Below are 27,193 nucleotides of genomic sequence, written 5' to 3'. Positions count from 1 at the left end.
TGTGATCCTGAAAAGTTTGCTTGATTTCTCTGCACTTCTTGTTTATTGATAAAATTATGGTAATTAAACCATTCTTTATCAGCCAGGGTTACTAGGGAACATATCACCCTAAGAACTAACAGCTTGAAGCAGTAGCGATTTATTTAGCTCAGAGTTCTGTGGGTCAGTAATCTGGGCTATGTTAGTTTTTTGTCTTGGCCGAGTTTAGTCACACCTCTGAGTTCAGTTATCAAGCAAGCTGGGGAATGGATTGGTCCATGTTATATCTTATCTGCCACCAGACTAACCTGGGTCTTTTCCCATGGCAGCTGGCAGGGTTCAAAGAGGGAGAATTAAAGCATACAAGGCCTCTTGAGGCTCAGGTTTGGAGTTGGCACAAAGTCACATCTGGCACATTCTATTGGTCACAGCAAGTCACAAGGCCAGCTCACATTCAAAGTGCGAGGAAATAGATCCCCCTCTTGATGGGAAGAGCAGCCACATCATAATGGCATGTTCATTCCGGGAAGGATGGCGATTGGGTCCATTTTTACAATCTACCATACTTTCATAGGATTAGCAAGGAGATTAAGAAAATAAAACATTTAAAGGATTTAGACTAGTGTCCCCCCTCAAGTAATAAGCTCAATAAGGATTAGCTATTATTATTCTGCTTGCGGGTGCCAGGAAATTTTTCACATCAGAAAGAAATCTGAGTTTCTTCTTGAGTACTAGGTGGAATTTCTGTATGTAGAAAACCAAGGTCTCTCATAAGGACACAACCTAAGCATTTAAGCATCAGCACTGATGTGAAAATGGGTTGTGTTCATAAAACAGCTTACAACAGACTTCCAAGACCCACTAGAATGAGATCATGGCAACCCAGGATGCTGGCCAAGGAGTTGGGTTTGACCCTGGGGCCATAGTAGACCTTTGGCTTTTGATTAAATGCTAGACAATAGCACTGTTTCTTATCTTTTATTGTTGCTTCTGATTTTTTGTTCTTCAATAAGCTTCTCGATGCTAATGGCTTTGCAATATCTCTGGCTAAGACTTAAAGTAAAACACTAGAAACCTGAGAGTTTTGTCTGGGTTTTCCACTCCCTGGCTTTAGGGAGCCAACAGGTCTTTCCTTACTAAATTTTACTGTAAAATGGAAAAATATCTGTCTTCATCCACCCACTACACAATGCTGGCACTCTGAAAGGTCAGGGCACCAGAAGTAGGTTTTCCTAACTGAAAGACACACAGGCTTTGATGTTTCTGTAATTGGGGGATAACTCATAAATCTTAAGCAGAAAAGTGAAGAATGAGAGAAATAAAATTTCAGTGCAGCTGCTCCTTTCTGTTAGGCAGCATAACACTTCTTGAACCACGTGATGGAGGTAATCTTGGGTACCCCCAGTCCAGTGAGATGATCCTGAGAAAACTGAGCCACTGATACTCCTGGATCCCTGCCTCCCTGAAGGCTGACCAGCCTGCTCAGTGCTGGTGGCAGCTCTGGTTAGACTGCTCAGTGCCAGCAGTTTCAGCATCTTTCCACTGTACATACTTTAAATGCAGATTCACTGATGAATAATTTTGATAATTCTGTCGAAGTATGAAGACTGCTTGAATTAGATGACTACATGATCATCTTTAATTTTTTTTTATCAGACAATTCTGGCTTCTCTTATGCCATGTGAAATCCATCCCGCTGAGTGCTCTTGACTAGTCACGTCCTTCCTGCCATTTTAAAAACAATAGTGGCAGAGATGCAGGCTGCTGGTAGAGCTCAGCAGGACAGATCAAACACACAGATGCAATTTCTGTACGTTGAACAGTGAAGTAGGATAAAATTCAAATACTTAAAATCGCTTAGTAGCTAGCATCTGATTGCTGCAAATTGAATCCTTCATAACGGGATTTATTGTAAATAGTGTCATATCATTTGTGAGTTCTGCAATAATTTCAGTCAAAATCAGAGCAAGATATTGGAGGTGTGTGATTTACAGGATATTAACACTCGTTTACACACAGATTATGAATGGATTTTTTATTTTAATTTTTTTAATTGCTTATAAAATAGCCATAAGTGTAATCTTTCCCTGGATTTTAAACATCATGAAATAGTGTAACTTTAAAATCCAAAATAAAACAGCCTAGCCACCTCATTTCAACAGCTGTTTTAGAACTGCAACCCCAGTGCTCCCTTCCGCTTCCTTAGTAGTTAAATAAGCACTAAAATTATAGGTAGTTAAAAATTTTGAAATGTGGCTTTTACTTGTTTGGAAATGGCAAAGATCCTAGTAATTATAATTAGTGATCAATATCTTCTATCAACATGTATAAAAATTCAAACCTAAGATATTGTGAGGTCTATAAAATATACCTTGATTCCTAATTCCTTTATGATAAAACAGAAAGATGGCAACAATTTAAGTGACCAGTACTCTTACTCCACTTTGGATTTGGATCCGCATACTTCACTGGAAGCTCATAAAAGATCAACATCAAAAACATACTATAAAATTGTACTTTGCATTTCTGAGAGTTTGGTAACACTTCACACACTTGATAGCTTTAATTGCTAATGAAACAGAACCCCCAAAAGGCACTATATTACAGTCACACAGTCTTCCTAGTCAAGACTAACTAAGAGAAATTAAAAAAAAAAAAAATAGGACCAAGACTTGGATAATGTGTTCTCTTTCTTTTCCTTCCTCTAATCAAATTGTCCTTTTCTATTATTGTACTATGTATTGGGATCTTTTATTATAAATATGAATATGAAAATGTGACATCTCAGCCAGATCTGAGTAAAGTAGTCCTACTCTCAGACAATCTAGGACCTTGATAGAGACAGGCCTTTGTGAGGGATAAATGCTTCGGTTAGATTCTTCTTCTATTTAAGAGTAAATATCTCATATGCAATGTTAATGTTTATCATTCTAAATGGGGAATTCCCTATTTCTGAACCAAAGAATTTTCAGGTTTCCCCCCCTCCCTTAAGCAGATGTCTTTCATCTCTCACAGATCAAAGGGGGAAGGTAGAAAGACAGCCCTTCGGTGGTGTCCTGATGTGTATTTTAATGTTTACTAATCAGAGCACATATAAATTAAAATGAATAATGTTCATATATTTAAGAGCAAACAAAACTCAGTTTAACTCATGTCTAGCTTTCCTCCATGTTCATTTTATTCAAGGGCATACCTTCCTTTTCCCTGCTTCCTTTTTTTTTTTTTTTTTTCTTTCTTGGACACCTCCAGCCCCCACTGACAACCAAAATGCAGGGCTATAAATGTAAGGGTGCAATACATCATGAGATAAGTCTAGAGAACATGTCCTCTACCAAAATGCACATGAATCTCTGGTATAGCTCAAATTCCAGAGTCATGCTGGGGTTCATTTTGCATGCTAAGCAGGGTCAAAAATGTGAGCTCTCTGCAGCCGACCTTATATATCAGATGAGCTCCTAAGTTTAAAGGTTACATTTATGAGATTGCAGCTGACTTTCCTAGCACTTGATTCTAGCTCCTGCAAATCAGAGACTCCTAATTGAAAGACAAATCTGACAAAAGGATAATCTTCCTCCCCCAGAAATGTTACTTCTGAACCCTTATTGTGGAAGAACTGACAGAGAAGTTCAGAGACGGTGGTATAACTGGATAAAATGATGGAGAAAATATGTTTTCCAACAAGATCATAAAGCTTGAATAGGGCAGGGAAACAAAAGTAAAGCAAAGGGCTGCCTTCTATTCCACCAGCTCCACTGCCCCCACCCCAGGTTGTACACTCAGCCACTCACCTCTTAGGCCAGGGCTCCTGACTCCCAAATCAGACTCAACCCCCCAAATACCAAGACACTATAAAGTGGCATCCTGGCATACTTGGAGATCAGACGGTTTCTGCATTTCATAGCGTGGGGGGAGGGGGGAGTGAAAGGGAAAAGCAGCATACCAATGTAGTGAAATCTGGAAACAACAGCACATATACAGACACAAAAAAAGTTTGCATATTGCACAGAGCGCTTGAAGATCATAAATCTATGCATGAGAAAGATGTAGTGGAAATTTTGGGGGGGATTAGAGTTTATTTTTGTCATCTCTGTGAGACAGCTACTCATTCATCCAGATCACAGCTAAGAAAAAAGCTGGTCACAGAAATTAGCAGTTTCAGCTCAGCAGCGAAGTCGCCAGCCTGTGAAGGCAGAGAGAAATTGACTAATTAGCAATGCGCACTAAAACTTGACGGTTCTTTATAGAGAGAGAGAAGAGAGAGGGAGAGAGAGGGAGAGGGAGGGAGGGGGGGCTCGCTTTTTCCCCTTCTTTCTTCCAAAGATGTTTGAAATCGCAGTCATTTACGCTCGACAATTTTTACAATAGCCTTGAGCCATAATTTTGCGAGTCTCTCCAGCATCCATCCCCCTGTATGGTCTCTCTCTACTGGCCAAGCACGACCGTTTCTCTCCCCAACCGTGGATTTCCTATTACTCTCGTTACGACTCACTGAGCCCCAGGCCCAAGGATAATGATGTGTTGTTTCTTGGTAGCATAATTTGTCACACGTACATTTTTTCTTCTTCTTCTCTTGCAGAAAGCTCTGCTCCCTCTCTCTCTCTCCCTCTCTCTCCCTCTCTCTTTCTCTTTTCTCCCTCTCCTACATTTTCTTGCTGTTGCTAATTCATGGTGATCAAATGATGTACGACAAAATAAATTGTAAAGAGTGACTGCCTGGAGTTGGGAACCAGAAGGTGTTTTCCCCCCCCTCCCAAGGAGAGAGCAAACCTTTAAAAAGGAAGGACAATTGATTTTTGGGGGGGAGCTTAAGTGAGCCTTGACTTTGCAGCTGGTTGAAAGCAGGTAAGTTTCTGGCCTTGTGTCTGCCTTGTGTGTATTTTGTTCTGTCTTTTGGATTGTTGGCGCGGGGGGGAGGGACGGGGAGGGAGTCTTTCAGAAGGGTAGCCGGGGTGGTTGTGTGGCAAACGCTCATAAAGAATAAAACTCCTATTGCAAGAAATAACCAGATGAGGGGGAAAGGCAAAGGAGGAGAACCAGAAGGGGGACAGGAAAAGATGGGGGTGGGGGGAGACAACGAAGCGGGGAGAGCTAGAGGTATGACCGGGTCCACTTAAAGGGAGAGACTCTGGGAGATGTTTCACGAAAGCCAGAGCTTTGGGGGCGGAGGGTGGGGTGCAGCCGGGGGAGGGAGCTCAAGGGGAGGTTGGGGTCCACCTGGAATGGGATGATAAAGTGAGTCGAGTGGAGCCCAGTCCGGTGTAAATAGGAAGCCGGCGATCCAGGACTGGCGCCAGGGAGGGCAGAGTGAGCCGCAGTGGAAGGGGCAGGTCCGGCGGGATCCCTCTGAGCTGGGCGGCGGCGGCGGCAGCTCTCCCCGGCCGGCGGGCGCACGGGCGGGATGTGGGCAGAGGGTCCCTTTCTGCTCAGCCCTAGAAGGTGCAATTACAGGTTAAGGACCTGGCGTATCGATTTTGCCTCGCCTCCCCCCATCCTGCCCTCCTCTGCCTAGACGCGGGCGGCTCAGAGTTTTTACAGAAGTAGTTCCAGGGCCAGGGGAGTGGGGGTGCCCGAGTGGGGAGCCGCTGGGGGCTGTACGGAGGGGCTCTGAAGGAAACTGCGGTTTCCGGTGGCGAGGCTGTGTGGGGTGCAGAGACCCCGCACCGAACTGCGCTCCCCTCCCCCTTGGACAGCCCCCCCCCCCCCGCAACACCTGCCAGTTAACTTGAACTTCTGGTAGTTACTGGAGTTAAAGCCACTGAGCCTGGTGCCGGGGAGGGAGTACCGTCCACATGAATCCCTCTGGGCCTCCCGGCTCTCCCTCTAAATACCCTTAAGTGGCCCCACTTCCTCCCTCCTCATATTCCCCGGTGCCGCCCCAAAAGGGAAGGGAAGATACACGCTTGAACTTCTGCTCCTTGAAATGCGGGGGAGGGGGGCAGGAGGGAGAGGAGGTCGGGGTGAGGGGGCTGGAGGGATTCTCCTGGCAGGTTTAAAGGCGTCTCTGGAAAATTAGCAAAACTGAGTGGTGACGGGGAAGCCAACAGTTTGCGAAGCAGGGAAGCAGGCAGGGCCGGGGTGAGGGAAATGAGCTAGAATTGATAAGGACAGCTCCCGCCTCTGCCGAGTCCACTGAGCTGGTCCTCACCGCGCTCCGCTGCACTTTCCCGGGAGAAGAAAGGGCTTTATCTGCTCCCTCAGACTATTAGCCTAGGAGTTTCTCGGGGCAGCACGGATAATCGAAGGGTCCCCAGCATTTGGAGGGCTGAGAATCGCCCGCCCGCGCGCTTGTCGGGCCCCCTTTCCCACCCCCACCCCCCCAAAACTGGACCAACTGCGAAAAGCAAAGCTGCAGGCGCGAGTTGACCTGGAAGCTCCGCCGACGGTCGCCTCTGTGCTCTTGGGGCACCCCGGCACCCCACTCCCCGCCTCTCCCTGCCTCCGGCCCGGCATGGACATAAGCACACGAGGTGTCTCGGCCTCAGCCGCCCCTTTGCCGTCGCTGCTGCTACCGCTGTCGCTGCCAAGAGCCGAGCCCGGGTGGTTTTAGGAAAGTGAGGGACGAAGTGTGTGGGCGGTGAGGAGAGGAGTAGCAGGGAGCAGAACGGGCGCCCGGACCCCACTCGGGGCCCTTCTGGTGGCGCTCAAGGATCCAACGCCTTCAGACCTGCCTCTCAGGGTCGGGGTCTGGAGGCCAAGCTGAGCACTGATTGTGGTTCTTCTCCCTCCCTCCCCTCCACACCCTTCCCCACCCCGACCACACCCCACCCCCTCCACTACCCTTTCCCCCTCCCTCCCATCCCCCACCCCTGTCTGCCAGGTCGGAGGAGGGTTTAAAGCCAGGTGCCCGGAGTCAGCTCGCCATGTCCAGATCCGGGGACAGGACCTCCACCTTCGACCCCAGCCACAGCGACAACCTGCTGCACGGCCTCAACCTGCTGTGGAGAAAGCAGCTGTTTTGCGACGTGACCCTGACTGCCCAGGGCCAGCAGTTCCACTGCCACAAGGCCGTGCTGGCCTCCTGCTCGCAGTACTTCCGATCTCTCTTCTCCAGTCACCCCCCTCTCGGGGGAGGGGTCGGCGGCCAGGACGGCCTGGGGGCCCCCAAGGACCCGCAGCAGCAGCAGCAGCAGCCGCCGCAGCAGCCGCCACAGCAGCAGCAGCCACCGCCGCAGGAGGAGCCCGGGACTCCTTCCTCCTCCCCCGACGACAAGCTGCTGACCAGTCCTCGGGCCATCAATAACCTAGTGCTGCAGGGCTGCTCGTCCATCGGGCTGCGCCTGGTGCTCGAGTACCTCTACACGGCCAACGTGACCCTCTCCCTGGACACGGTGGAGGAGGTGCTGTCGGTCAGCAAGATCTTGCACATCCCCCAGGTCACCAAGCTCTGCGTGCAGTTCCTCAACGACCAGATCTCGGTGCAGAACTACAAGCAGGTGTGCAAGATAGCTGCGCTGCACGGCCTGGAGGAGACCAAGAAGCTGGCCAACAAGTACCTGGTGGAGGATGTGCTGCTGCTCAACTTCGAGGAGATGCGCGCCCTGCTGGACTCGCTGCCGCCCCCGGTGGAGTCGGAGCTGGCGCTCTTCCAGATGTCCGTGCTGTGGCTGGAGCACGACCGCGAGACCCGCATGCAGTACGCGCCCGACCTCATGAAGCGCCTTCGCTTCGCTCTCATCCCGGCCCCCGAACTGGTGGAGCGGGTCCAGTCAGTGGATTTCATGCGCACCGACCCGGTCTGCCAGAAGCTGCTGCTGGACGCCATGAACTACCACCTGATGCCCTTCAGGCAGCACTGCAGGCAGAGCCTGGCCAGCAGGTAGGAGACAACAAAAGGGGGGTGGGGAGCCTGAGAGGCCGGAGGGAGGGGAGGGGGGCAGGAATGAGGGGGAGGGGGGGCTGGGAGGGAGGCTCCTGCAGGCTGAAAACCCACGAAAACAAACAATTCAGACTGTGTGGGGAAAGTTGATTTCAGAGTCCCTGAAAGGTCAACAGGAAACTGGCCTCGCTGCATCCCTGAGAGCTAGAAAGCCCACGTTCTCAATATCCCCGGAGCGAGGAATGTGGGACCTGTGGACTGAAATGGACAGGCAGGTGGGGTCAAAGGCCAGACCGTTAGAAGTGCCCTGGCTTTGGAACCCTTTCTATCCAGTCCTCTCTCTTCTCAAAATGAGCTTGCTGAAGGAAAAGGATTCTGTGATGACAAGTCCCCACTCCACTCCACCTCTTTTTTGCCTTGGGAGAGCAGAAGTACTGGAGGAGGAAAGCTTTCATTCATTCTGACACTCAAGTTGTTTTGTGTTTTTCAGTGACTGGGTGGTTTTCTCCCTTTGGGGAGCTTAGAGCTGTTGGGAGGCTTTGTTTATTAGGGTCACTAGTGGAAATTCTGGTATCACACACCCAGGCAAACTTTTCTATCTTGTGCAAAGCAAAACCTTTCCTTTTTGCTTTCAAAGGAGAGTGAAGCAAGAGGTTTCAGGGTGTCAGAATGAACCCTTCTTAGGAACGCCCATCTCAAAGGGGAACACAGCTGAAAATTGAGAGAAGGGGTGTCATCTAGCTACAATTAGGTCTGGTGCCTACTCTGAAGTCCTAAGAAGTTGGAGAGTTGTTATTGTGGCTGTTCTTGATATTTGGAGTGTAGTGAAGGCAGGATTTCACGTCAAAGGAGAGAAAGGAACAATGCCTTTTAAAAATGCTGCTGAGATTTTTTAAAAAAGATTAGGAATTGACAATGTTTTATTGACTCCAATTTTAAAACTCTTTGTTTTGTTTTGTTTTGTTTTTGTAATTTTAAAACCCTTTATAATGAGCCCCAACAGAGGGTTGCTTTCTCTTTTTAGAAAGGAAAAGCAGTATCGTCTCAGTTTCTCCGGATAAAACATCATGATTCCATATGCCAGGTTATCCCCAGTCTAATTCACCTAAAAGCTATGTTAGAAAGTATATGGTTTAAGAATCCATCATGGCCTTTTCCCATTCAGAAGGATATGTCGAAAGATGGGGTCCACTTTCTGTAGCCTTATGGAAGTCGTGTTTATTTTTTCCATCATGATGTTTCTACCAGACCAAGGTAACTAAAGTTTTAAGAAATTGGAAGACAGTCTCTACAGTTGTTTAGAAAGCACTGGTGTGAGGCCCACATGAGGCATGGGAAATCTTGAACTTAGAAATCTTGTAAGTTGATTTTTCAACTGTTTGTGAGAAATGAATTAATGAACTGTAGTGTCAGAAGATGACAGTAAAACAATAGCACAAGCAAGAAACAAAACTCATCCTTGAATAGTGAATGCAAGAGCCCAGTGACAACAAGAAAGTGGAAAGTATTTTTATTTTGTAAGAGTGTCCCCTTTGCCTAAAGATCAAAATGGTAAGCTTGGTGTGATGGGCAGATGTCACCACACCAATGGACACTGGTGGTCAATAGTCTGTCATTTTAACTTTTATAACTTTTAAATGACTTACAAGTATACTTAATTCAGCATATATCATACATATTCAGTTCCAGTCCTGAACATATCAGTATTCATATTTTTTTAAAATGTATAATCTAGTATAAATTCAGAAACCCAGGAAGATAATAAAATTAAGATTTAACTTGTTCTAAGACTCATTTGGGGGAAATGAGTAATATAAATTTGATCCAATAAATAAGCCTGAAACCTTTCAGGCACTTTTAGTTGATAAATATGTCCTGGGTTTCCCTGTTAGAAGAGTTGACTTTCAAAATGCAAAATCCATTTCCCACTTTAGTGTGGGTTCAGCATACCAGCTGGGGCCTGCTGGCTCTGTCCTGGTGGATGGCTGAGATACCAGGCTGCCTGGCTCCCTGACGACACCGACCAGCTTCACTGGGCCATGTCATTTGAAGGATATGTAGTGGTGTCTGACCACTGAATGCTTACAAGTGTCATGGATGCTGCAAGAATCTGATACTTCTGTGGGAGGAATAAAACTGTATTTTCCTTTAAAAGCAGAAGATAGTTCATGTGAACCCACTGTTGATCTCCAAGTAATAGAATTTAGACTTAGTTCCGTTATTAGTAACTGTATCATTTTAATTTTAGGAACTAATTACATTATTCTAATTTTAATTCACAGAAAGAGTGCAAGAATAACCATCAAGATCTTAACTTTAATGTAGACAAAAATACTGTAAGTTGAAACCAATTGTATCAGATTGGCCCACTTATTACAGCATCAGCATAATATAAAAATGTTCTCTCAGCCTTACATGTAGTTTGGCAGAGCGATAAATGTGTTAAACAATTGTTTTTGAAATTGTGTCACTTTTATTGAAGACAGTTGAATGAAAGGGCATATTATTCATTGCTTTTTATCTACCTGTAGTTTCTAAGGTCTAACTATGAAAGAGTTCCTCAAGTTCGGAGAAGGAGTTGGGAAGTGAAAATTGGCCAGTCTGTTGGAATAAGTTCAAAATACAAGCAAATAGAATAACTTTGAGGGGTATTTACTAACTTAAGAGTACATGTTATCTATGGAATGTAGGACTATTAATATAATAAAAATATTTAAAACGTGTTTTTTAATTATTATGTAATTTTGAATTTGTATTCAGTCTAGAAAAATAAAGCAAGCCAAGCATAAAGACTTCATAAATACCCATATTAATTTAATTTTTGCCTTAGTTGTTTAGTTTTTCTGATTATGCCATTTGTGCTCAGATTCATATTTTATTTTAGCAAACTAAGCATTAAGAATGCCAAAAAACAAGAGACTTATTACCTTATATTCAGATATATAGTTAATTTAAGATCATGAGACTTGGGTGGACAAAAGTTAAAATATTTTGAAGTCTTATTTTTTAGTTATTTTCATTTTGTTTTATTGCAAGAAATAGAACATTTAAGAAATAAGTTTTTGAAAAAGTTTCTGGGAAAGTCATTATTAAAGACCTGTAAAGTACAAAAATTTAGTAACGCAACATGACATGCAATATTAGTGCATTAAAAAGTAAATATCAGAGAACTTATAGTCTAAGTTTAGTTTACGTAACCTGAAAAGTTTTTTATTTATATTTTGTAAATTTTTATGCATAATTGAGTACCCAAAATAATCAAATTGGACTGGATTAATTAACCTCACTTCTACATTTTCATTGCACCTCTCACAATGTAACAGTTAAATAAACATTTAGTGAAAGTTGAAGGAAAATAAGAAAAATAAGAAAGCCTCACTATTATATTTTATAAATATGTTCCTAAATCTATGTTATAATTGCACATTACGAAAGGCCATTGAACCTCCTCCAGGAAAACACCTGTAACAAAAAAGCATTTGTAAAAATATTTATATTTTTTAAACATTTAATCACCAGCTATTACAGTCCCATATACAGTCTTGTTTTGAAGTGTAGTTTTCAAGATATTATGTTTTTTAGAATATAGAAGGCTATCTTATAAAGATTTCGCTCTCTACAAAACTATTTAAAGATTTCACACAAATTAACATAAAAATATATTTAAACATCTGTAATACTAATTATCTATTGCTAAGGTTACTTGCAAACTATTAGATTTCCTTGAGGCACAGTTTTGATTCTGGTTTGGGTATTTAGAAATTGTTGCTTTAAATGTAGGACAGTGTTTTCTTTTGGTTCCCTTTCTAAGACCTGAATAACAACCTTAGCAAAGCAAACTAATCTTGCAGCCACTGCATCCTCTAAATTGTTACTTCCCTTTGTATCAATTTGATACCCTCAGATAAGAAGTTGTTAGGTAGTAAGATTTTATATCAGAAGTCACTCAACCATTCAGAATACAATTTGTTTATTATCTGAAGCAGGATCATTGATTACAAAATTATATCACAGGTATGGGAGCCAAATAGTTATATCCCACGATCAAAACACAATTAGAGTAGATGTTAGTGCATGGCATTGGCTTATAGGACTTACTGACAATCGCAGATATGTTCACATTTTTAACTCATGCTTATATTTCCCCCCATATTTATGAACTTACTCATTCCCTTAACTAATTTCTAAGTAACTGAACTTTCTTAACTTAAAAATACAGTGAAAAATGTGTTACTTTATTTACAACAGGTACTTCCTATGAAGTGATGTTCTAAGCATTTTACAAACGTTAATTTATTTAATGTTCATCACAGCCCTCAGGGAAGACTATCATTTGCTTCATGTTATAGATGGAAAAACTGATGCACAGAGAAGTTAAGTATTTTGTCCATGATTGCATAGTTGGTAAGTGGCAGAGCCAAAGTCTGAGCCCAAGAAGTATGGCTCTTGAATCTGTGTCTCATCCATGGTGTTCTGCTTCTTACTATGAGCCTCTCTATTCTATCATCTAATATAGTGATTGAACCATTCCAGGGCGGGGTGGGGTGGTATAAAATAATACTTCTACCGTGCCAATTTAAAATTTCAACTTTCCATAATCAGACTTAAGAATTTAAATAGTGATCCCAGGAAGGTAAATAGAATAAGCAATTAAAACAGTGAATGCACTGCTTATTTTTTCAAATATGCTGGATATAGACCAACTAACATAGATTGGACTTTATTCAGAATAGGCTTTAATCATTGGTATGGTACTTTAATGATTTCCAATAAGAAATTAGAGGAGCCAGATACATTTAACATACTGCTTTCTGAGGTTGATATGCACATATTGAATAAACTAGGCATATAAATAATCATGTGAACAATTATTTTTCTAAATGCCAACCCTTATCTCCAGTTGCTGTGATGGAAGGGCATATGTTGTTAGGACGCTTGACTGCTGGGGGAATTACCTGGCCTGAAAATGTCTGTAGAACTCCCTTGCCTTCTCCAAAGTAGGTAACTTCTTGAAGGAGCATGCTTGCTGCTCGAGGTTTGCCTGTGTCTTTCTCCCCAACTAAATCAAGTGCCCATCCTTGATTCCCAAATAGGAGTTCAATATGTATTGGTATTGGTCTCAAATATAACTGTGGTGGACACTTAGGATATGTTTCAGTTCCATGTGACTTGGTAATGCCAATGTAAGATAAAAATGGAGGAAATTTTAAAGATGATTACACACACACACACACACACAAAACTGCTGTTTGCCAATAATAATAGTAGCTATCACTAGTTAAGCACTGACCATGAATGAGCTTGACATATTAATTTGCATTCTTTCTAGTCCTTTCAGTCTTTTTAAATATTAGAAAATTGGGGCTCAGAGAAAATACGTAATTTTTCCAGTCATCTGAATGGTATTGAGTGGGAAGTCAGCTGTCACCATCTGAAGAACAGTCTCTTATTATGAGTGCATATTGTAAATATGGCTTCTATGAAGAGCAACTCTAATCTATACCACCTATAGCTTTGTTTTACCACAGCATAGTAGTGATTAAAAGTTATAACCCTCTAGGAGTTCCCGTCGTGGCTCAGTGGTTAACGAATCCGACTAGGAACCATGAAGTTGTGGGTTTGATCCCTGGCCTTGCTCAGTGGGTTAAGGATCCAGCATTGCCGTGAGCTGTGGTATAGGTCACAGACTCGGCTGGGATCCCACTTGCTGTGGCTCTGGCGTAGGCCAGCGGCTACAGCTCTGATTAGACTCCTAACCTGGGAATCTCCATATGCCGTGGGTGCGACCATAGAAAAGACAAAAAAAAAAAAGTTACAATCCTCTAACACTTCTTCAAACTGCCCAGCCAATGAGGGAGAGTAGAATGAGGAATTCCAGTGAGAGGAATGCAGTAGAAAGCCCAAAGTCTCTCTTACTCAATTATTAGCACTGAGAGTAAGGGGCTAAATAATGAGTTTGCTGAGAATTACTGGCATGATATGACTTGCTAGAAACAGGATAAGCCTGTTCTAAAATAAAATGTATTTTATTTTATTTTAAGATTTTAATTTTTTCTATTGTGGTTGATTTACAATGTTTTGTGGGAGTTTGGAGTTAGTAGATACAAACTGTTGCATTTGGAGTGAATAAGCAATGAGATCCTGCTGTGTAGCACAGAGAACTACATCTAGTCACTTGTGATGGAACATTATGGAGGATAATGTGAGAAAAAGAGCCAATGTATTTTAAATAAATTAATTTAATAAGAACTTTCAGTTTAACCATGAAAAATAATTGTGAAAATAAAACAAATTAAAACAAAGCCCTGGAGCTTGAATTTGAACCCAGAATTTTTCCCCTAGGTATCTGTGCATTGGAATCATAAAATGCTGTCAGCTTTGCCTCCGTAAAGACAATAGAAAGCTATTCACATTGGTGATGCTGATAGGTGATAAATAGAACAGGTAGAAACCAGAATTACAAAAGTGCCCGTATGTTTTAATAACATAAATAGGACTATGCTCATTGGAAATTTATTCTGTTTATAATTTGTTTCCAGAAAATCATTTTTAACAATTGCTATGCTGTAGTGTTTATGCCGTCTGTCATTCATTTAGAATTTCAGAAAATATATTCATTGCTATGTCTTTTCCATCAACATTCAAAATAATTCATGATGCATGAGTTACTAATGATGATTTCTCTTAAAAAAACAAAACCCCAAACAAATAAATACTATTATGATGTGGTCAGGAGAGTGAGTTAACAAGGGGAAGGACTCTCATTTGTAACATATAGTGAATATGTCTATTTTACGGTGAACACAGAAAAGACTTGTTTATTCACAAATAATATTAAAGACAATCAGGTTAAGGCTATTTGTAACATTAGAAGTAAAGGAGGAAGGTCCTAGAAAGCCTACAGCAGTCGGGAAATGAAAATAGCAAATACTTGTGATAAGAAAAGAGAAAGATAAATCTCAGGAAAGTAAAAGTAAAAAAAGAAGAAAAGTTCAGTAGAAAAATGCAAGGAAATATGGGAAATCAAAGAAACTATTTTAAAATGATCCATATGAGTAAGAAAGAAAAAGAGAACTAGTAGCAGAGGAGGATGGGCAAGATAATTCTAGAGTTTGGAAAGTAGATGTTCGATATTTGTTGGACTAATAAGCACAAATTAAGAAGCATTTAAATCACTACTTAGTGAGCATGTAATTTGCAGTTATAGACAATGTTCGACTAAAAGGAAAAAAACTTCGTTCTTCAAAAGAAAAATATTTTTAACAAGAAAAAAATCGTCCATCATGGAACCTCCACTCCTATAATTTGACTCAGTTCAATAATTATATATCTGTAATCTGAGTTAAGATGTTTTATAAATAACTCTTTGATCTTGCGCTAGATAATGCAGTACTTTCAGAAGCATCAGAGTTTAAAGGGGCCAGCCTATTATGCCAACAGGAGGAGATGAAAATATAATTGTATTCTTTGTAAATCTTAATTTCCGGTATAATCAGAGCTGGCAGCAGACCTGAGAAACAGGGGTGACCTTCATGACCTTGGGTGGCTTTTCTAAACCAGTGCCTATGACCTTGCCATGCCCGTAGTGGGAAATTTACCACTAGCAAGTTCTGCTGTGGAAATATACCCGAACCTGTGCTGATCATGTATATGAACCAAACTCTGTGCTACGTTCTGAGATACAAAATCGAGCAAGACAGACACATTCGTGACTTCACGTAGTTTACAGTGTAAGAGGGAAAAAAAGGAAATAATTACATCAGTTAATCACACTGGTAGTACATGCCGTAGGTTAGAAAAGTGCCATTTGCTGGGAGACAGTACACAGTGCGGTAACCTTGTTTGAGTGGCCGAAGAATTCCTTCTCTGAAGATGAGGTTTAAGATGAGTTTGGAGAGATGAGATGAGATATGCAGATTCATGGGTCTGATGGGAGGCAGGGTCTGCAGCTGGGGAAAGCACAAGCTGAGAGAGGAGTCTGTGCGTAAACCCTAGGCGGTAAAGGGTTTGGTACCTTCCAGGAGCTGGAAGGAGGTGTGTATGGTTAGAGATTGTGCAGGAAGGGTTGTCCATATCACAGAGGAAGTTGCAGGCCCTGCTAATAAGGATTATCTACCACATGGATGAATTCCACATGGAAAAATCAGCATGTTTTTATACTTGAACCGAGTAAATGATCCACACGAAAGTGGAAACACTGCCGCCTTTGAATTCGTAAACCTAAATGTATTTATCTTAGCTCCACTTTAGCTGAGTCCCACGTCAGTAAAATGGGTTTATAATTAGAGTTCGCAAAGGGGAAAGGGAGGAGAAGAAGGGATAAATTAGGAGGTTGGGATTAACATGAGCATAACCACTGTATATAAACAGATAACTAGCAAGGACCTACTGTATACCACAGGGAACTATACTCAATATTTTATCATAAGCTGTAAAGGAAGAGAAGCTGAAGAAGAATATATTCAGCAATTGCTGAATTGCTGTGCTCTGCACTGGAAACTAACACAACACTGTAAATCAACTATACTTCAATATGAATAAATAAATAAAAATAATCATAGTTGAACTTCCTGGGGTTTAGCAAGGATCGGCTGAGAACATAACACTACAGAGAGTGTTACTTATAATTGATTTGTTTTAATTTTAAAATATATGCCAAGCGAAATTCCCCTGAATACGTTTTTGCCCATCGAGAAAACTCCTAAACATATTTGTGACTTCACTGATAGCACAGAAATGAGAGTCACAGGTTAGGGACCTATGAATGATGCTGGAGGGACCCAAAGGTGAACACAAGGGCACCAGCAGGACGTGGGAAAATCAGAATTTCTGATTGCTCTCAGCAATTTAGATTTAATTCCTCAACGGGAAACATGATAGCCTTTTTAGGTGTAAGAGTCTTCCATTTCTTGCTTTCACAGAGGACAGTCCCTTTTTAATCTCATAAATTCAACATCGTGCATCATTCTCTGCGGCTGGCAGAGCCCCTGGCATCCGTGTCTGGCTCTGGGCTCCCAGAGCACCCGTGAGCGGGTTGGTGAGTTGCACCTGTGCAGGGGCCCGAGCTTCCTCCCAGCTCAGCTGGGCCACCGTATGGAGACTGGCTCACTGGAGGTTGCAGAGAAGTGAACTGAAGAATTACAGTCGGTTTCACTTCCCTGCCTTATGTTGCCTTCAGGTGCCTCTGAAGACAGGCGAGGCCAGTGAAATGGAGAGGAGGAGGAAGAGAGACCTAGGTTAGAGAAGAAAGAGTCCTTGACATTGTAGAGGTAGGGCTGAAAAATGCGGATCGTTGGATGTGTGCACATGTCTGTGTCTGTAGCCATCCACAAAGTGCGTCTTGTATGCTACCAGCTTGAAATGTTCTGTAGGGTGGCTTCTAAGATGTGTTTTTATCAGTTTTATTCTGTATCTGCGGGTGGGGCCGAGACAGTCAAAGATTCACTGCCCGGCACTGCGTGAGGAATTACTGGGTTGGGAGGGTCAATTTTTTTTTTTACCAAAAGAAAACAGTCATATTTGTAAATCCTGCTTAGAACAAAGCAGCAGACACAGTCTGGCCCTGATTTTCAGCACCCCTCAGAATCAACCACACTGGACCATCTTGGGCAAATGGAAGGGCTTAGAAGAAGGAATGGAAAATCTGTGAGTCAGAGAGAAACTTTGAAGGGAAAACTTTAATGCTTTAAGATGCACGCCAGGACCTCAGCACTTTCTACCTCCTGTGTACTAACCGGGGGTCATGGATACTGTGAGGGATCCCAGCCAATATTGGTGTATTACAGAGGCAGAATTTGTGCCTCCTAGCTGGGACCAATTTGATAGATTGGTTGCTATGACAACTGTACTACTGTCAGTGGCAATTCCTGTAAACTCCCTGTCTTGAGATTTTCACAAGCGTTCACTCCACAGTGACATTTGTAGGTACAGTTTACAAAGTAAAGCTAGGAGATATATGCATGGAGAGAGAGAAAATGACGTAATAGGAAATACAGTGAGAAAGATCACATTACAATGCAAATATCTTAAACAGTTCTTTTGCATAGTATTTCAGACCTAAAAGTCAGACAGGGGTCAAAACTCACCTTGACCATTTACAAGCAAGCTAGCTCTCTCTGGGAAATTTACTAACCAGTTTTCTGATTACTAACCTATAATGCACATAATAATACCCACATCCTCAGGGCAATTCTGGACATTGGAAGAATGTATGTACTGCACTTAACATGGTGCCAGACCATAAGTGCTTAGTAATTAATAGCTTTTATTTTTATAGAAATAGTTCTCTTTCTTTCTAGTTTGCCTTTCTATTCACTTGTTAAGACTCTTAATTCCATACAGTATGTTCATTCTAGCTCTGGGTTCTCACAGCCTCAGTCCCAAGTGCTGCTCTGAGAGTGATCATTTTAGCTGACAGTGTCCATTTTATCCACCTTTGAGTAAACTACAGAGCTTAGTCCAGTCCTGGAATCTGGTCCATCCTCTTGATCTATCCATGTCAGCAATCAGAAAAGTTAGAAAAGCCTTTGGGATTCAGGTAGAACGGCTTTTATGAAATATAACTTACATATAACACAATTCACCCATTTAAAGTGCCCAATCCAATGATTTTTAGTATCTTCACAGTTGTGTAGCTACCACCAAAATTAATTTTAGAATATTTTATCATCCCCTCCATAAGACCCCATACCTATTAGCAACCAGCCCCCATCTGACCCTGCCCCATGCAGCCTTAGGCAACCACTAATTTACTTTTTGTCTCCATAAACCCATAGATTTTCTTATTCTGAACATTTCATATAAACAGACAGGCAATATATGGTCTTTTAGATTGGTTTCTTCCATGTAACATGTTTTCAAAGTTCATCCATGTTGTAACATGTAATGGTACTTCATTCCTTTTTATGGCTAAATAGCATTCCGTTGTATGGATAAACCACACTTTATTCATCAGCTGATGGACATTTGGGTTGTTTCCACTTTTTGCTATTATGAATAATTCTGCTATGGGCATTTATGTACAAGTTCTCATGTGAACATATGTTTTCATTTCTTTTAGGTATATATCTAGGAGTGAGATTGCTAGGTCATATGGTATAAAACAGTGAACAAATGTCTAATCTTTAGAGGAACTGTCAGATTGTTTTGCAAAGCAGCTGTACCATTTTGCTTTCTCACTGGCAGTGTATAAAAGTTCCAGTTTCTCCACACCCTTGCCCACACTTAATACCTGTCTTTTTGACTATAGCTGTCCTAATGGGTGTGAAGTGCTATGTAACTGTGATTTGCATTTCCCTAATGGCTAATGGTATTGAGCATCTTTTCAATGTGCTTGTTGGCCACTTGTATGTTTTTTTGTAAAAAAGTTAATTCAGATCCTTTGGACATTTTTTTAGTTGGGTTATTTTCTTTTTCTTATTGAGTTGAAGAGTCTTTTAGGCATTTTTAGAAGGACTCCTTATGGTTCCTAGATCCTAGCTGGGGCCACCTTTGGTAGGAACTGGATGTTCTGTTTGACAAAAACAAAAATCAAATGCATGCAGATGTACAGTAGAAAATTCTCCAGATACTTTTATATGGCACTTGTGTCTATTATTAAAATTCTTGGTGTTTAGTGTGGCAGAGGAAAATATCTATGGTTGACTTTGATGGTGTTTGTTTTCTTTTCCATGTGATTATTTTGGCTCTGTGTTGATTTAGTTATTGTAGTCTTCAAGTGCTGGTCTGGACCTGGTGTAGCAAATTGTTCATTCGAACAAAAAAAAAAAATTTATTACTCAAGTTATTTCTTTAAATTGTCTTACAGGTGCATTTGAAATTTTTATTCAAAGTATGTTTGTACAATAATTATTTTAGGGAAATAGGGTAAAATTCTTTGCTAAGACTGATAACTCATAAGAATCACTACAGAAGAAGAAACATGTAAAAAACGAAACAAAACAAAACAAAAAACACCACCCTGAAATACAAATGCTCTCATTTGAAAAGGGATGCAAAACCGGCGTTGCTATGACTGCGGCGTAGGCCGGCTGCTGTAGCCCAATTCGACCCCTAGCCTGGGAACCTCCATATGCCGCGGGTGCAGCCCTAAAAAGAAAATAAATATATAAATAAATAAAATGAAAAGGGATGCAAAAGAGCTCCTTATGGGGATCTGCAGGAAACAGCACAGCCCAGGATTTTCAGTCATGGGTGCAGTTCAGCTGAGGGCTTCAGTACACATACACCAAGGCAGTTTCTGACATGGAAAAAGCTAAATTCATCATGAGAATAGCTTGTCCAGTTTCATCTGCCTTTGCTACTAATTCAAGGCAGGCACTTCAGAACCCTGAAAGCACAACAAACTTCACTTGTCACTCAGACATTCTTATATTCAAAACTAGGATAGAGGGGGAGTTCCCATCGTGGCTCAGCAGTACGAACCTGACTGTTATCCATGAGGACACAAGTTCGTTCCCAGCTTTGCTCAGTGGGTTGAGGATCCAGCATTGCCATGAGCTGTGGTGTAGGTCGCAGAGCAGCTCGGATCCCATGTGGCTGTGGCTGTGGCCGGCAACTGCAGCTCTGATTCAACCCCTAGCCTGGGAACTTCCACAGGCCATAGGTATGGCCCTGAAAGGCCAAAAAAAAAAAAAAAAATTGGAATGAGGGAAAGCAGACAATGCAAAACTGAAACATTTAAACACGATTTTCTGCACTCAAATAAATTCAAGGTTTGTGATTATTCCAGAGTTAGGAAGCAGCAAACGAAACCAGCAGCAAGTAGCCTAAGTAAAAATCCATTCCAAGGAAAGGGGCCCCCTCTGTACACTGCCTCAAGCCTTCCATAACCCTAGTCAAATTGAGAGCCCAAGCTGCAGAACACAATAGTCTTTTTGACCTAGAAAGAATAACCTCACCTCGAAAAGATTTTTCTGGAGAATGCTTCCCCCCCCCTTTTTTTCCTTCCCATTTTTAATGGCAAGAAAACTGTAGAATCTCCCAGCATAAGAAACCTTTAAATATTTGAAGGCACAAAGAAATGTATGTCTCTAGTTTCATAAACACAAATTAGAATCTTCCACAAAAGCTCATGAGAATTACTTCTCCCCATTAGCTGTGTCTGTTCTTAGCCCTCCTGGCTGCCCTTTCTCCACTGGAACATTGTTAACCATTAACATGCACTGCATATGTTAAGTAGCCAGGCACCAAGCAGAGGAGGAAGAAAGGAGTCTGACCACTTCTGATGAGGGCTCTCTTCCTGGCTTTCACACAGCTTCCTGTCCTCACAGGGCCTGACATGTGTCCTCATGTCTGTATGCAGAGCTGGGGTCAGGGAGAGCGGGCGGTCTGGTGTCTCTTCCTCCTCTTCTTCTTTTTCGACACTGTAGAGTTTTATATATATATATTTTTTTTACTATTTTTTAATTAAAGTATAGTTGATTTACAATGTTGTGCCAATTTTTGCTGTACAGTAAAATAAACTCCCAGTCCCTCCCCCCTCCCCCATGGCAAACACAAGTCTGTTGTCCATGTCTGTGAGTCTGTCTCTGTTCTGTAGATAGGTTCATTCGTGCCATATTTTAGATTTCACATATAAGTGATATCATATGGTATTTGTCCTCTTTCTGTTTTATTTCACTTAGTATGAGAATCTCTACCTACATCCATGTTGTTGCAAATGGGATTATTTCATTCTTTTTTATGGTTGGGTAGTATTCCTTTGTGTATAGGTACCACATCTTTTTAGTCCATTCAACTGGCGATGGACATTTAGGTTGTTTCCATGTTTTGGCTGTTGTGAATAGTGCTGCAATGAACATAACAGGTGCATGTATCTTTTTCAAGGAAAGTTTTGTCCAGATATATGCCCAGGAGGAGGATTCCTAGATCATATGGTAGTTCTATATTTAGTTTTCTGAGGCACCTCCATACTGTTTTCTATAGTGGTTGTACCAATTTACATTCCCACCAACAGTGTAGGAGGGTTCCCTTTTCTCCACACCCTTTCCAGCATTTTTTGTTTGTAGACTTATTAATAATAGTCATTCTGACAGGTGTGAGGGAGTACCTCAATATAGTATTGATTTGCATTTCTCTAATAATTAGGGATGTTGAGCATTTTTTCATGTGCCTACTGACCATCCGTATGTCTTCTTTGGAGAAATGTCTATTTAGGTCTTCTGCCCATTTTTCATTAGGGTTGTTTGCTTTTTTGTTGCTGAGTTATATGAGTTGTTTATATATTTTGGAGATTAAGCCCTTATCAGTGCATCATTTGAACTATTTTTTCCCATTCTGTAGCATGTCTTTTCCTTTTTTTTTTTTTGTGGTTTCCTTTGCTGTGCAAAAGTGTGTGAGTTCATTTAGGTCCTATTTGTTTGTTTTTGTTTGTATATCTATTGCCTTGGGAGACTGTCCTAAGAAAACGTTTGTATAGTTTATGTCAGAGAATGTTCTCTTCTAGCAGTTTTATGGTGTCATATCTTATGTGTAAGCCTTTAAGCCATTTTGAGTTTATTTTTGTGCATCGTGTGAAGGTGTGTTCCAGCTTCATTGATTTTCATGCACCTGTCCAGTCTTCCCAGCACCACTTGCTGAAGAGCAGTATCTCTTCCTCTTCTTCTAAGGACACAAGGTTTTTAGATGAGGGCCCCACACTTATGACCTCATTTAACCTTAACTACCTCCTAAAAGCCCTATCTCCAAAAAGGTCACATTGAGAGTTAGGACTTCAACATATGAATTTGGAGGCAACACAATACATAACAAGGGCCAAGAAGAGGACACAAGGAATTATGAAACAGGTTTGAGAAACTAGAAATATTATTTTTCAACTAGATCTCAACAGGCAAATCATAGAGACAGTCGAGCAATTATCCAGCTCAGCAATATATTAACAGCTCTTCTATTAATACAAACCTAGAAGAGAGAAAAAAGTGCAGACTCACTTTCCTGGGCCCCATAAAATCTTGCCGAGATCAGTAGTTCTCTTAAGAATCAAGCATATAACGAATCCGACTAGGAACCATGAGGTTGTGGGTTTGATCCCTGGCCTCGCTCAGTGGGTTAAGGATCTGGCGTTGCCATGAGCTATGATGTAGGTCACAGATGTGGCTCGGCTCCTGCGTTGCTGTGGCTGTGGCATAGGGCGGCACCTACAGCTCCAATTAGACCCCTAGCCTGGGAACCTCCATTATGCTGTGGGTGCGGCCCTAAAAAGAAAAAAGACAAAAAGAATCAACCATAAAGTTTTTTAATTTATTTTTTGATTTTTTGATTTTTTTTTGATTTTTATTTATTTTTTTAATGAAACAGATCCTCCCCAGCTCTACCCTAGAGATTCTAAATAGATTGGTCTGGAAAAGGAACCCAGGAACCTGCATATTCAGCAACATCCCAGGTGGCTTTGCTACCAGTGGTTTTTGGACCACACTGTGGAAATCATGAGACCAAGCAGATGCTTCAGTTTTCCAGTTTGCTACCTATCTATAGACAATGGAAGAAAATATTGATAGCAATTTACTGGGAGATCAGTTTAAGGAAAATGTGTTGCAAAATTAAAAAGAAATCTCATTGACTGACAGAAGTAATGGGGAAATGAATCATAGGGAAAGTTGCTGGATTATCAGACTCTAGGGAATTTGTTTCCTGATGATAAAATTAGGGTAACCTGCTGCACTAGAGAATTTTCGGAATAATTCATGCCACACTGTAGAGTGTCCATAATTCAGCTTCAGAGAACATGGTTAATTTTCCCAGAATAATTTGTTTCTGCCTGTCAGAGGTCGGATGATTGAAAAGGGGATTGTCAGAGATTGGCTGAGTGGTGGGTCTCAGAGGCTTCTACAGATGCCCTTTCTTGGGGGTGGGGGGATGTTAGGGGGATGTCGGGGGCCTCTGAGACCCCGCAGAGCCCTCCAGCTAGGGTTTACGTTAGCACTTAGCCCCTCCAGGGTTGGTGAAGCAGCAAAGAACAGAAAGAACTGGCTCCCCACCGGGAGGGAGAGGGAAAGAGGAGGAGGGGAAGAGATTCCTATTTCACCCACAGCAGCGGGGTGTCCCTAAGCTGGATCCCACAAGCCACACCTCATTGTCTCCACCACACACCCACCCCAGGCCTGCCTGAGCCCCTTGCCGCTTATCTCCCCCAAAATAAGGATAACTCTCTTCATTTATCTTAAGCTCAGCGTGATTTTATCACCTTCTTCCCCTCAAAAGACATTCTGGGCCCATTTACAAGGTCTCAGTGGCAGCAACTCCCTGTTCTTGAATATGGATACCTATTTGTCGCCATGCATGTTCCAGGAGAAACCTCCAGTAATATATTCAGTTACTAACTAACTTTTCTCCCTGTCTCCTCGCATGGCCACTCCTGCAGTGACTCTCCAACCGGAAACATCCGGCTTGGCAGGAGGCTGGCTCCCGTTCCTCAGAAAGAGCTTCCTACTTTCCCCACAAGAGAAATCTCTCCCTGGAGTTAGAGGAATGGGTAAAATTGGTCTCTAGACCCTGTGAGGTGGGATCTGGCCATTGTTCCCCTCAGCATCATCCTGGATGGCTGGACTCCTGTTTGGGGGAACGTGATTTTGTTAAAGTAGTCATTTTGACTGTTAGATCTCGGACTGTCCAGTACAAGTCATTTCAGCGCGATGTGTGTTACATCCTGAGCCTGAATTTTCAACGTGATTCTGTGATCTTGTGTCTTTCTGCACTTTTTCTTGTGCAGCTGGTACCCAAATTTCCCCAGGTCAAAAAGTCACTCTTTTCAAAAAAGGTAGCCAGATGGGAGGGAGAGAGAGAGAAGTCTCAATAATGAGATTGGTTCTCAAGAGGCAGCATAGTCTAATAATTGGCCTTTATTAGGGGTTTAAATGCAGGCGTTGCTTATGAGTCCATCACTGGCTTAAGAGTGATGCTTTGTCTCCTTTCGTCACTAGGCTGCGCAGAGCCTGAATAGCTCCTTGGTGACAGGCTGCACAGAACCACTTCTCTCTTGAGCAAAGGAGAAGAGTGTTCTCCTGTTACACGAACATTGGTGTCCCTGCCAGCATGTTGAGTGGCATCTGTGCTAGTAAGCAGGGAGGCCCCAATCCCACTTGCAGGCAGGAGGATTAGTCTATGAGGTCATACTTGCCATGCAACTTCTTCAGAGGGATGTGGGGAGGATTAATGAGATGCTTTTTCCATTGCAAATGCAATGTATGGGCTTCAGAAGAAAGGCTCTAAGTAGGCATTAGAAGTGGGGATTATATAGGTAATCAGGCAAAGAAGATATTCAGGTGCTTCTAGTTACTCAAGGAAGCTTTAATCTGGGAGGTGGGGAAGGAGGGGCGAAATGCAGGGAGTATAAAGTTGGCTGGAAGCTGTTGTTCCCTCATAAAGTGAAAGACCAGGAGTGGAGTGTGAAGTACAAGGTATTATATAAAGATAGACCCATTCTGGCTCTTGTGACTCATGTACTAAGCCTTGAGGAGATTTGCATTTCATGGATTCAGATGAAGACCTTACGGCCCTTTTGTCATGTCTGGCCTCTCCATCATCAGCTTTGGTGCCCAGAGAAATCTGGCAAAAACATCAGCAAACTACCCTACCTGCATACTGGAGGACATGGTGACATTCGGAGATCAATGTGACAGGGAAGAATTGTCCTGCAGGGTCTGAGGTGAGATGCGAAGGGGTGGGAAGATAGTCCATTACAACGGTAACGTGCAAAGCTACAGTCATTAAAGATGCTGATCAAACATATGCAGGAGTTCCCTGGTGACCTAGTGGGTAAAGAATCTGGCATTGTCACTGTTGTGGCACAGGTTTGATCCCTGACCCAGGAACTTCCACATGGTGGGGTGTGGCCAAAAACAAACCAAATGAAAACAGGTAAGTGGCCAAGTTGGAATATGACCAGGTTTTCAGAGGTTCAGATTTTAAAGTCCTGGTTTCTTCCATTTATTACAGTGTGTCCTCAGCTACGGTTTACCTACCTCTGGTAAGACAACTTTTGAAGGTACACGAGAAACCATTTTTTGATTTATTTTAATCATTAGGTTAGGTATTACTATACTTTAACATGTATTATAGATAAAACACAATTAACCCATGAATCCCATGATTCATAAATATAACTGTTATACAGTGATTCTCAGTAGCAGTTGCATGTTAGAATCACACAAAAAGCTTTTTTAAAAAATCACTTTTTAAGCATCAATGCTTAGGTCCCACACTAGATCATTAAATCTCTGAGAGGAGTCCCCACCCTAAATATTTTATAAAAGCTCTCCCAGGTGATTCTAAAGATCAGCCACCATTGGGAATGACTCGATTGGACTGGGATTAAGCATTTTTAAGTGAGCAGTTTTAAATAAAACTTTAAGTAAATAGTATGATAAAGATCCTGTAGGTCCTGTATTGTGCTAACAACTGAAATTTGGTGAACTTCCCTTCCTCATGCATAGCCCCATTCTGGGAGACAACACTGATCCTAAAGAACAAAGGAAAAACAAAAACAGAGATATCAAATAAAGACGATGGGTGTGGTGGTGTGATGACAGCAAGACAATTATTTGGGCATGCGCAAATGAAAAACAAGGGATGAAAAACAGAAGGGTTTGGGGCCATGCAGGTTAGATGTGAGATCAGTCAGTAGGACTGTCTGTTCTCCAATAGGTCACCTGCTGACTCCTCCACATTTTGGTTCAGAAACATGGCTTCTCCTCTTTCTCTTTTGCCTTTTGATACCCCCATCACCATCTGCACAGACTGGACATTAAGACAGATGAGGAAAAAAAAAAGGAATGATAAAGAGTCTATAATGACATGTTTCTGTATAGTGGGATTGCAAATGACTTTGACTCTTTTCACCGTTTCGTTCTTTTATCATTTCATCCTACAACAAGCATTTACTGAGTACCTACTGGGTAATACTAAGTTCTTTTTGTGCTTAAATATGCTTAGAGTTTTTCTCAGTGAGCCTGTGCTGTCTTTATGATAAGATCAAACAAATCTTAAAGTTACTTGTGTTTTAGGAAAACAAAATACTGTATATGACGGACCATTCCCCTGTCACCACGCGGCCAGACTCCTGGTGGGAGGATGAGAGCTGGCACAGTGTCAGGAGATGGGAAGCAAACGCCCTTTTAGCCACACCTGAGAATCCCAGAGGGGTTGTGTGAAAAAGCCCCAGGGACTTTTCCTTGGTGAAATGGAGGAAATAAAACCCATCCTGAGGCACTGGAAAGGATGCCCAAGCCCTTTTTCCTCTATTCTCTCATCTGTTAAGTGGGGATAATGATACTCTGCGTTTACCTACCTCAGAGAGGCATTATCAGATCTATTTAAAGGCTCTTGTGATGAAAGCTGCTGTGTAATTACCAAGAACAGCTATGATAAAGAAACCTAAATACGACAGCAAATCAGCTGGAA

The 27,193-nt window shown here is 42.1% G+C and overlaps 1 protein-coding gene and 1 long non-coding RNA gene across 2 annotated transcripts in view; one reads left to right on the top strand and one right to left on the bottom strand.

The window, feature by feature from the left end:
- Positions 1-4,032: 4,032 nt before the first annotated feature.
- Positions 4,033-5,654, bottom strand: LOC125134589 (uncharacterized). The gene is made up of 2 exons (XR_007136694.1): positions 5,194-5,654; positions 4,033-4,159 (listed from the first exon to the last, which is right to left on the bottom strand). It is a non-coding gene; the product is annotated as an uncharacterized LOC125134589 (long non-coding RNA).
- Positions 5,655-6,770: 1,116 nt separating this feature from the next.
- The window catches only part of KLHL14 (kelch like family member 14), a 98,717-nt gene continuing 78,294 nt past the window's right edge, over positions 6,771-27,193 (top strand). The window contains exon 1 of the mRNA XM_047794069.1: positions 6,771-7,795. Coding sequence (XP_047650025.1) covers positions 6,840-7,795 — 956 coding nt within the window. The 5' untranslated portion in view covers positions 6,771-6,839. The remainder of the gene's footprint in view (positions 7,796-27,193) is intronic.

This window comes from Phacochoerus africanus, chromosome 8 (assembly GCF_016906955.1).
Source record: "Phacochoerus africanus isolate WHEZ1 chromosome 8, ROS_Pafr_v1, whole genome shotgun sequence".
NCBI classification, from domain to species: Eukaryota; Metazoa; Chordata; class Mammalia; order Artiodactyla; family Suidae; genus Phacochoerus; species Phacochoerus africanus.
This window is presented reverse-complemented; position numbering and strand designations above follow the sequence as displayed.